The 11,903-nt window shown below is 34.9% G+C and overlaps 1 protein-coding gene across 6 annotated transcripts; it reads right to left on the minus strand.

The window, feature by feature from the left end:
* Positions 1-137: 137 nt before the first annotated feature.
* Positions 138-11,903, minus strand: LOC149738384 (uncharacterized). 6 transcript variants are annotated; one of them, XM_089875439.1, is made up of 34 exons: positions 11,090-11,903; positions 10,576-10,983; positions 10,134-10,299; positions 9,686-9,841; positions 9,517-9,628; positions 9,355-9,460; positions 9,026-9,221; positions 8,715-8,851; positions 8,282-8,467; positions 7,887-8,061; positions 7,673-7,776; positions 7,301-7,458; positions 6,859-7,009; positions 6,461-6,666; positions 5,910-6,170; positions 5,662-5,827; positions 5,341-5,456; positions 5,166-5,285; positions 5,077-5,111; positions 4,878-5,032; positions 4,509-4,623; positions 4,266-4,389; positions 3,752-3,870; positions 3,258-3,353; positions 2,919-2,991; positions 2,742-2,864; positions 2,295-2,427; positions 1,877-1,986; positions 1,732-1,794; positions 1,446-1,489; positions 1,313-1,387; positions 1,140-1,252; positions 758-988; positions 138-696 (listed from the first exon to the last, which is right to left on the minus strand). In XM_089875439.1, the coding sequence occupies exons 1-34, from the start codon at positions 11,786-11,788 to the stop codon at positions 577-579; spliced, it is 5,352 nt and encodes a 1,783-aa protein (XP_089731565.1). In that variant the 5' UTR covers positions 11,789-11,903; the 3' UTR covers positions 138-576. The 6 variants fall into 6 exon arrangements, with proteins under 6 accessions (XP_089731565.1, XP_089731564.1, XP_089731566.1 ...); XM_089875438.1 differs by having other exon boundaries at positions 3,752-3,918; XM_089875440.1 differs by having other exon boundaries at positions 753-988; positions 3,752-3,945.

An 11,903-nucleotide genomic window follows, 5' to 3' on the forward strand; every position in this document is an offset into this window, starting at 1 on the left:
TGAGGTGACGCAAATGCACGTCTGGCTGCGATATGGTCGGATGCGTGGAGTAGTTAGACTCCGGCGATGACAGAATTGCGGCAGGAGTTTACCACAAACTAACTTGTAAGCAAGATGTGTGTACATCTAATCCACAGTTAAATTTAGTATGTTTATTAACTGATGCAAAACAGTATAGGGTTCCGCTATAGAAATATTTTGTGAAAAATGAACGATTCAACATAGTGTGTGACGTCAGACTGTGGCTGGTAGAAGAGTATTTGGTCACGTGGTAAGCCGTAATGCTGACATGATGATATAAGAGACTAAAAAAATAAAATAATAAAAAAACGGGAATGTGAGAAGAAACCTGTCGTTTGGAATATTTAAATAAAATCCAATCATAGTCTTAATACTGATGTGAGGGGGCAAGAAAAAGGCCACCACGTCACGTTACTAGAATAATAACGCAGTGAAAATCCAAGAATAAACGGAACTTAAAAGGGTATCTTGGCAACGCTGCTGAGAACATCATGGAACAAAGTAAGACCGCTAGACAGCGGTAAAGTCACCAGCTTGTATCTTGCACATGATCTTTTATCTGAAATGCTTAGATTCCTTGACAGACCTTACCCGTGATGTGTCACGATGTAGTCGAGTGTTGTCGCGTCTTAGCAACTTAACCTCTTCTACCAACGCTGCTTTAGATTCTTGCTCCTGAACTTGCACATTACGTTAGACACTGTGCACTAAACATGATGATCGAAAGTTACCTTACCTTCTTCAGTTTATCCTGGAGTAACCTCATTTCATACTCAATACGTTCAAGTCGTTGCTCTGCACCACTTTTAACATCAGGACAGATTGATGAGGGATCAATAGACTTTTGTGGCGTCATATTCGGGTGGAAAGTAGCGGGTGATGATGAAGGTGTGGGGGGTTCCCGTTTCCGAAGTAAATTTACGGGATCACCCTGGTTCCTCCGATACTCATGATCATATAAATATTCCTTTAAGTAACAATAAATATATATACACTGATCCTGCCATTATATAAATCTCATAAAGATGTTTGGCAATATTACATACCGATGTTCAGGTGACCTTTATCACGGTATAAAAACTAATGTTATTACACACATTATCTGTTGTTTAACTTACCACTGACATTGTGCGGTTATCTGACCGAAATAACTCCTTTGTGACATCATCATTGACACCAAGTTCGTTCAGCGTTCCCATGGAAACCGACCTTATGCTCGATGCCTCGAACACTGTAATTGTAACAAGAATCAAGATATTGCTAAAGTTGAAACCAACAACATCTGTCTTACCCTCAGCAGCTCGTGCAGCATCTAGTATCGTGTCCCAGTCTGATGTATCGGGTAGTGGTAGCATGGAAGTGTCATCTAGTGCAGTTCAATGTTAATAGGTAAATAAATTGATTAAATTATATGATAAACTTACGTGGATTTAGTCGAGAATCAATAGAGTGGTGAAGGTTGTTCTCCCTAAAGAATAAAACAATTGTATTGGAGCAGAAAAAATTAAGAAAAATATAATAGTTTTATAAATTATACCATAGTTTCTAGGTATTAACATGCAACACTGGGGGACATTAACACAACATGTAACACTTTAAGATACATGTAAATTACTGATTTAATCGTAAAGTTCAGCATTAGGACATACATAGATGAATATCCCGTTCATTGGCACACATATATAACATAACTTGACATTTGAATTTTACCTTGTTCTATCAGATGATCGCGCTGCACACAAACTTTCATCAGAAACCGTGCGATGCAAAGATCTGTGTTAATACATAACTTATGACCATATGGACGGTTAAGTAAAAAAAAGCAAAATATTTAATATCAAGCACTGCGTACTACCTTATAGATAACGTTGTGTTGAGTCTTCCATTATGAGATGGAGAAAGAGTTTGTTTTGGTGAGGCACGTTGACTTAATGTTCGAGCAGGAGATTTACGATGATTGGTATTCTAATATACAATATTTGTTATATTGTACGATAATTGCTAGATTTCAATCGGAATTTAATGAAGTGGACTTTGGAAGCTGATTAATATGTTAAGTTTACTGGAACGCAGTATCAATAGTTGTACAGCATTTTAAAGGCAGATTGTAATATAAATTTATTTGTTTGTTTTTATCTGAATTAGCCTATAGTTTGAAACACTCTAAATATTCAAAAGCCAATCAGGTGGTTCAAATTTTAGCCTGTTGTCACCAAATATAAGAAACATTTTACAATACACATATAATGATATTGTTACGAGTTTCATCTTACATGTTTGGTGGGACTTTCAACAGTGATCAACTTTATTAAGGAGTTTTGAACATCTCGGCTTTCTGGTGTGGAAGGCGAATCGCGGTCACGAGATTTTAAACGAGAAGCAACAACATGCATGTCGCTTGCTCTCCTGTTTCAATAATGTGGTTGAACATACCACAATTAATATTAACTTTTCTGCCACTATTGCTGCTACACATAATTATAAATACTATTATTATATTTACAAATTATGAATATTCTTATATTATGTACAGATTTTTTACCTTCAAATTTAAATGAATACATAATTTATATTAATCCAATGTTTATAGACTTTTTAAAACAATCAACACTATCTTTTTATACTAGAAAATAGGTTGTTAGAAAGTTATTTAAATTAATTATAATGAAACCGGGAGGTAAAAAATAATAAACCGTATATGTGTGAACAGTGCAACAAACCTTTTCGATCGAGGACTATTCCTTGATCCACTACGGGTACCCATAGCAACAGAAGTTCTCCACTTGATGGGCGTAGAGAGCACAGAGTCATATGACTGAGAGTGGTAGTGTTGCGCGTTTCTACTGAAAATCAAACTTTTTTTTATTGGTCTGAGGGATTTAACAAACCTAACTTACCTTGAAGTTTCAGCTTTTATCGGACTTGGTGTTGCTTGATAAGAATAAGTTGATCGTGACTTTATATGATCATCTGTATTAACATATAAAAGTAAATATAAGGAGAAAATTTATTAATTTATTTGGATGATTCTACAGTAGGCTTATTATAAAAGGACATATACATAATATTAGTAACTGCAATAAATTCCGTAAAGCTAACCATGATTTGATGACACTAAAGTTGAGCGATTCTACTTAATAATAAAAGACAGTCGGGACAGGTGTTACAAAATATGTAACAGACATATTCTCTTTTATTCAAACATAATGTATACTGATATTAAATATAATAGTTACCAGTTCCAGCAATATAAACTTTTAATCCATGATTTACTTCACTGGAAGGCGTGCAATCAACAGAATACGAATGATTCAATGATTTCCGACTAAGTTCTGAAGAAATAGGAATATTTTTATTGTGTAGAGAGGATTTAATTGGTAATGGTTTATAAATTTAATAAAACCTCAAAGTAGTGGAATGAAGTTGATTTATTGTGAAAAATCACAAAAAAGTTTAAAACTTTGTGACTTTTGACTTCATAGGACATAAGACATACAGTTTTGACTCTTAGAATAAAATAGTTTAAAACTAACATAACACACTTGAAACAAGTTTTATTTTGTTTTGTATTTCTAACAGTTTTGAGGTAAAATTGGTGATTGAATATTTGTCATTACATCAAGAAGCGGACGAATTAAATTAGTTTTATTTCATTCACTGCAGTCTGTAATGTTGTTTTAGTGAATAAACACACTGGATGTCATAACTTAAACCAGCACAAAAATCTTACCTGTTGGCAATCTTGAGGATTTACTATTCCAGTTTACTTTGATTGGGGCTTTTCTACATTTGTTTGTGTACACAGATGTGCTCCGTGCCATCGTAGAATTACTTGACATTTTGTTGTTGCTTGAATTTTGATTAAGATGTGATTGTGAATGTAAACCGTCCCAATCACTATGGGACAACTCATGTAACGTGTTACTGAAAATTTTATTTATTTAAATATAAAAAAAATCAAAAAAGCTAAAAAATTGCTCTAAAGCAGTGGTTCTCAACCTAACAGCCGTTCTTGTAGGTTGTAGCAGATAAATTGTTAGACACCAAGGTTATTTAGGTGTTGCACGGCCAACTTATTTACTTAGGTTTGCAAAATTAACAGTAAATAAAGTAATAGCATGATTTTTGGGCACTAAACCTACGAAATAAAAGTTGGTTCACATGTAGAAAAAGATACAAATAGAAAAAATCCAACAACCTTACAAAAAAATAGAAAGTATAAATATCTTGAAAAAAAAGATTACTTGGCAATGGGCGTGGTAGTTGGTGTGCAACTCAGTGTACTTGAATATGACGAATTATTGTTGCTGTTTAGTCCACTATCAGATGAAATGCTGTTTGATGGATTTTGGGAAGTTCCTTGGTTTGCTGACATTAATAAATGCGGTGAGGAGTCAGTATATGTAGTTGATATTTAAGACCTAAGATCTATGTGTTTGCCCATTACCCCAACACCCAGGTTACAACAAATAATTTGTTTTTCTTACTTTTAAAGTTTTCGCTCCAATCTATATCTGCACCACTCTGACTGCTAATGTTGCTTGAGGTTGATTTAGTGCTTGACATTGTGTTTGTGGTGCTCGATAAACTGTTTCCATCACTCTGTTTTAAAGTCGTGATTATTACTCCAGATTTAAATTCAACAAGAATCAAAGATGATATTTAATTCTTCACACTATGTAACTATTAAGTATAATTTCGGAATTAATTTTAGAAAACTAGAAATGCATAAACGTGAGCAATTTGTTTCAAGTAAATTTACCTTTTAAGCAGCACATAATATAAGTACTTTAATATATATATTAATTTTTGAGGCAAAGACACACTCACACATATATCATACAAATAAAAATTACTTTTGGATGTTTGTATGAATGTGTCTGATTCAACACAGCAAGTCTGGTTGCCGTTGCCACCAGGGTGGTTTTTGTGTCAATAGTAGTTGCTTGTTTAATTTTGGAAAGTTTTGATTTTCCACGACTTTTTGTTGATGGTTCTGCATGAAAAGGTTCTGAAATTAAGATATTAAAAAAAACAAAACAAACAACAATATACCTGATGCTGCTTGTTTTGGCGAACTATCATTTGCTCTGTAAATAAAATAGATTTTTAAATGTAGTCATAATACAAGAACAACTACACACGTTTGTATTCCATTCGAAGAATCTGGCCTTGATTTATGTTGTTGTTCAACAGGTGTGGCAGGCATGGGAACTTTTCTCACATCTAACACTGGATACAGGTGGTACAGCTCCATGCTACACCTGTGGTTGGTCACTCTGGTAAATAAATTCATACAAAGCTATATAGAGCACATACTTGCGAGGTGTGCCATCATCATTGGGTGGAATAGCCACCACTTTAACATGCTGCGTTGTTCGAAGAAGATCCAATAATTCTTCATGAGTCATGGTGGCTACAGCGACCTTGCATACCTATACACATGTACATATTTACTTGCCTTAGTGCTGTATCTTATATTTTAATTGTTGCGAAGAAACTTTTTAGTTCCTGCCCCACCCAAGCCCATCATATAAATGAGATATTTATTTCTGGTATAATTGCCTAGATTTAAACTAATAAAATTTAGTGTCCTCAACTGAATCGACATAAATTAAAACAAAACAAAGTTTAAAACACCTCAACCAATCTGCTGCTTTGTCTCAACCCATCTTGATAAGCATAACCACTCTGTTCAACTTCCATTATAATTCCTTCATAGTTGACGTGGAATCCAAGTTCACCTTTCATGTTACGACGTAACTGACGATAAACTGTCTCACACCCTTTCGTGAACTTCTCAAGTCTGAAATAAATTAAAACCACAGTTGGTGAATAATCCGTAAATATTTATCTAAATTTGATAATCCTGGTTCATTAGGTGATACCTGATGATGATTTCATCCCGTGCATCAATATCTTCCGTGTGCAAAGATATCCTCTCTCCTCTTCCGTAATAAATATAAAGATCACGTTTTATTCCTCGAATTTGCTCGGGAGTAGGAAGAGGAACGGTCCACCCGAGGATGGCTTGACACGGGATGCTGAAGATGAGTTTCCTTGACGATATCTCGATTATTGTGAGAACACAATCACTCAATCCCATAATGCAGTTCACCTGGTTTTTCTCGTGCATACTGGACAATGAACTGTGAATGTTGGTGTATATTCATTAGCATACAATGATATCAGAACTACTTGTTGACTAATATTTACTTTTAAACAGCAGTTTCACAAATGATAGTATTATATAAGCTTGTGAATTCAAGGCAAAAAGATTTGGCTAAGATAAAAAGAAAAATAACATTTTCCTTTATGGTAGTTTAATAGTGTCTGTAGTAATATAATATAGGTTAGTGTATTATGTCATTTTATGATTTAAGAACAAATAATATGCCATAAACACCCACCCTTACGATCAACCAAACACCTACTTTACCTGTAATCATCCACACTAAGTTGCCAAGTCAGCGCACCATGACTCAGCACTTCAGGCATCGGACGAGATTTTTGTTTATCTTTGTTATCTCGCATTCGACGCAGAGCAAAAAATGAGAACTTTGGATTTACTTCTAATCCACTTTGTGTAAGATTAGTGGTGGCAAGATCACGTAAATATTCTTGACGTGTATTCATTGCCAATGACTGAATAAAACATTTGTGTTGAATTAGAAACCTAACTCATGAGTCATGATATTAAGACTTTATTTTAAAACTCCTGTATGTACACGTCACAAAAGGTAATTTTATTAAATCATGCTCTTGGCTGAAGTAAAAAAAGAGATACTTATAAAATAAGGGCATGTATAGCATTATATAAATATGACAGAAAAGTACCTTAAACTTTCCAGCTGAATGAGCCGTGTTCTCTCCATTGATTAACTTAGTAAGGAGAAACTCCCTAAATGTTGATGTATTGGGAAACATTGAATCTTCAGGAATGGGAGGTCCAAATCGTGGAATGTTCCTTGCTCTTGTTACTGCGATCCTGTCAAATACCAACATCAATTTGTTGTGTCCTAATTTTATTTGAACGAACATGAATACAAAATGGATCGACTGTGATTTAAACAGCTGCAAAATGACTTTTTATCATATTTCTAATTTAGCGCAAATTTTGTTGGAACTATAAGCATGCGACAAATATGGTGGACAGACATAAGCACAGCATGGAATTTAAATGGTTAGATAACAATGATGTAGATCTGATTGTACACATAGATTTTAATCAACCTGATGAACTATTAAAGCTTATCAGAGCAACAAAGACAAAGTTCACCTGTAACAAGTGTCTTTGGTACATGGTTGATATACACGAACAATGATGAATACATGTTGGAAATGTGATCGAATAAACTTTGGATTGAAGGGTTGCGAACCGGGTTCTTGGAATATGATGGTAACGATGTCGTTTCCAATGTGACGTTTTCGTAGTAACTGTAATAGGGGTAATTGTTCAAATATTGGAGTATGCACCAGCCATGTAAGTATGTACAAGGGAACTTTATTTTTTATACTTTATCGTAATTTTACAATTGTCTTCCTGTACATGACTGCAATAAAAGCAATATATTAACTATTTGTCAGCAATTGACCAGCTCCATCAAACATTTTTCAGCAAAGACATTTAATTTGTATAAATATATTCTACCTGTTGTCTATTGTTTGGTGTAAATGGCAACATAGTAGAAACATGAAACAGTATTTTGTTGCCACGAAACTCGGTGTACACAGATTCAGTTCCTGTTGAGTCAGCTGTGACATCATAATACAAACCAATATGATTAATAAAATCAAGTGATATCTATTTAATAATTGGTAATGTGAATTTACACCAACTATATCTACAACATGGAAAAACATACTTTTTACATCTAGGCCACCACGGAAACGATTGAAACCGCTCAACTTTATTTTGTCACCAAGTAACTCAAGAAATTGGTCGAATGCTGGGCTTCCATGTTCATTGTTGTACATATCCTCCTCTGTTACTTGGCCAGCTCCACAATATAAAACACCAATCTTATACGAGTCATGCACCTGCATATTATCCTTAGTAACTTAGATACGGAACAGTTGTACAGAACTAGAAATATACAATATATTATAATCACCATATATTCATGCTATATGAATAGCAGTATCTTACTGATAGGTATACAAGCAATAATTAAACTAAATTTCAGTACACAATCCACACTATTGATCTGTTACACATTTTCAGCAAACCCATTGATAAATTATGTAAACAAAAACTTACATTCTGTTCATCAACTTTCATTATCTGGTCATGAACTTTTGGAATAGGCATTGCTACTTTAAGACAAGATAAGTTGATTTCTGGACAAAGATATTCAAGAACTTCTTTGGCGTGAAATCCCTTGGTTGGTTTCGATGTTGAAGGAAAAACTACATCTTCCACAATGGAACCACGAAGGGTGCATAACTAGAATATTAAAACTAGAGCATCAGCCTAATTTAGATTAAGTATTTTATTGTTTCGTGCCTTATACGCTTGGTCTTAAAAACTTCTTGGCAAGGAAAAACATTTAAAGTTAGAGTTGTCTATTTTAAACTTGAATTGGATTAAACTCTCCTTAAATACCACAGCCAAGTCAGAGGACCTATATCTGCCACATTGTTTATAGAATGAAATGAGTTGGTTGTGGAGTTTGGTGTGGTCTCATACTAACCTCACATGTTCGAATAATTACTCGATATTGATAAACAGCATTTGAACTTCCAGCTAATGTTTCATCAAGTTTTTCACGTCTTAAGCTGATCACAATAGGACCATACTTTTCATCAATACCGCACAAGTTTTGGTGATCTGAAAAGTTGAACTGATATAAATAAAAAACAAGCAATATAGAGGACAGGAGAGACCATACGTCTGCTGCGCTTACGTAACAATACATGATACGTCAGCAACAGGAAGTTAATGATGCATCCTGCTTAGCACTACTAATCTATCAGTGACACATATATCTGTCTTCATGCAAACCTTTCTCATAGAAGTATGTCCGATAATACTCGGCTCCATCGTCCACATGTTCAATTCCAAAGCTAACACAACCACTAGGGGGAGATTTAGGAGGGAGTAAACTTTCACTGCTACCACGTTCAACGATGGAAAGGTAAGTGTGGTTGGTGAGAACATTCCTTGCTTGTGTAGATGTTGCTTCACTATCATTACATACCTATGGAAATGGATAACTAGTTAAGTTATACCGGTTACTGACTTCTAGTTGGCATAGGAAAAAGGACTTAAATTTAACTAGCAATTACAAATTACCTACATCAAACCAGCTGTTTGCAATGAACACAACTTACTTGCACAGACACGTTAGCAAGGTGAGAATTTGAATTTAAACCATAACCTGATATGGTGAGTTGTCGGTCAATTTCACCACCTACTTCATTGCTAAAGAATGGACAACTAGAAACAGATCAATGTTTAATGAAACCACAATATAAATGCGGTATGCCACTTACCATTCAACCATATCATTAGACTTATCATCAATATGTTCATCTTGTTCAAAGGAAAGGTCCTCACTGGAACCTCCCACACTTGAGGCTTTGCTACCCAAGCTATCACTGCTGGCTGCAGTGGAATAAAATGTTCAGGATTTTATTTTAATTGAAACATATTTCAACCAACCTGCCAATGCAGCTGCTTTACTTGCACCAGTAGTTGTGTTTTTTCTTTTCAAAGTGTCGGCTGCTTTTAAAACATCTCTAAAGGAAAATAACATACTCTGCCAATCATAGTGCGCGAATCGATGCCTTCTTCTATGTTCGTCTTCAAAACTAAGTTCTGCAAAAAATCGTAGTTTCTAGATATAATAGTTCATTTAAATGAAATTCGTAAGCATGTGATGAAAGTTTTAAAACGAGCTTTTGTCAATCTTGGTCCATAACGCCAAACCTGAATGCTTATAATGTCTTCAAGGAGAAAAGGGTGCATGGGAACACATTCAGTTTTAGTCAAAAAACAGCACTAATCAAGATTATAAAAACACTTGATTTAGAGTCAAACACTGCTCATAAAGACCACACAAGACAACAAGTTTTGTTAAGTTTACAGTGTAACTGCAGTACAAACTAACCCTGTCTAACTGAATAATCGCGTTCTAAACTTTTGATACTATCAAGTAACACAGTGTGATCGGGTACATCAGATTTTGAACGGAGCTTCTCCTTACGACGACGTTGAGTTCTTGGACTTGAACCAGCACTGTTAACTGGACTTATTTTCTTTGAATCACTGTGATGCTGGGAATGAAATGTAATTGGTATAGCATTAATAAGTATTTTTTCAATTACTAAAAACTTGGACAAGTTTGGGTAAAAATTACTTGCATAAATAAAATGCATAAAAGAGACAGAGAAGTTTGGTTATACATCAGGAAAATATAGCTCCTTGAATTAGAGTTCTGAGCTAGTAACCATTGTAGTGCAAATAACATTTATTGATATCAGATGGGCATAAATCCTAACCAGTTTAACGAAGCTATTAACAAGTCTATGCAATATATTAATGCAAATTACCTTTTTTATTTGGTGTTTTGTGCTTGAAGGTAGACTACTACTGGGTTGACTATGATATACTTTCTTTATTCGAGCTTTGTCTGAATACCCATTTTCATGAGTTATTGTCACTTTGTCCAGAGAGGATGCACTACCGTAATTCCTTCCAGCTTGAGCTCCAATAGTGGTGGTATCAGTGATAGCATCATAACTGAGCGATAATAGATTTGTTGTGATTCTTCCACCTGCTCTTGCATCACTATTTGAACGTTGACGCTGAAGTGAAGGAGCATTCTGTCTCTTTGGTGTTTGTTTTTCACCGATTGAATGATCATTAGCAATATCTTCATCTCTATGTCTAATGTTAGGGACTGTATACGATGTGCTCATGGTGGGACTTTTATCTTCATTACTTGATGAATTTAGTTTCTAAATTTCAAATTACCAAATTTAACATTCAATACATTGACACAGGGTGTGAAATAATAAAACTAAATAAAAACACTTGAAAAAATTACTAAAACCATGTACGAACCTTATTCTTCGAAACAACTTGATAGAGATGACTATGCATACGTGGACTATCAGGGCGTATGGCATTCTTCGAATATTCGTTTTTATTAGAATTTAATTTTGATGCTGCACTTTTTTCATCAGATAAAATATCTTTTTGTTTAATGTCATTGGCAGAAGAAAAGTCAGATGAAAGTAAAGTTCCATCTGAACTTGATCGGGAACTTGAGGTAGATGGTGGTGGGTAAGTTGAGGAAAAATTTTCACCAGATGTTGACTTTGACCTTAGACTGGAAGACTTTTGTTTTTCATCATGTCTATAAGGCAGTGTGTAGCTTAATCTTATATCAGAGTCTATAGACTTTTTTGCCGAAGTGGTAGGTCGAGGCTTTAACCACACACCTCCATATTTACTTGAAGATAGGACTGGTGTGGTTGGTTGGGACCAAACTGAACTAGTACTTGTGTTTGATTCTCTTTTATCTGGACTTCCCGAGTGTCTCTTCACATCTGACCTAACAGATGTTTGGTACCTGGTCTGTGGTAGATCACCATTAGGAAGAACCATGCTGTTGTAAAACTGCCGAGCATGCTGAGCCTTCTTCCTCACTAATGTCAACACTTCATCAGCAGATTCCTTGTGAGAGGTTGGTGAGGCTGGCCCTCTAGGTCGAGAAGTACTCGGAGTTGCAGTTGAAATAAAAGTTGAATGGTTTGCCATGTTTGTGTTTTAAACTATTTCCATGTACATTATAAACAAGAGTAGTGCAAATCACTTAGGATGAATATTAACCAAATTTGTCCTGCAATCCAAAAATTGGTTGTAAGGGATATTT

Source organism: Ciona robusta, chromosome 3 (genome assembly GCF_009617815.1).
Source record: "Ciona robusta chromosome 3, ASM961781v2".
In the NCBI taxonomy this organism is placed as follows: domain Eukaryota; kingdom Metazoa; phylum Chordata; class Ascidiacea; order Phlebobranchia; family Cionidae; genus Ciona; species Ciona robusta.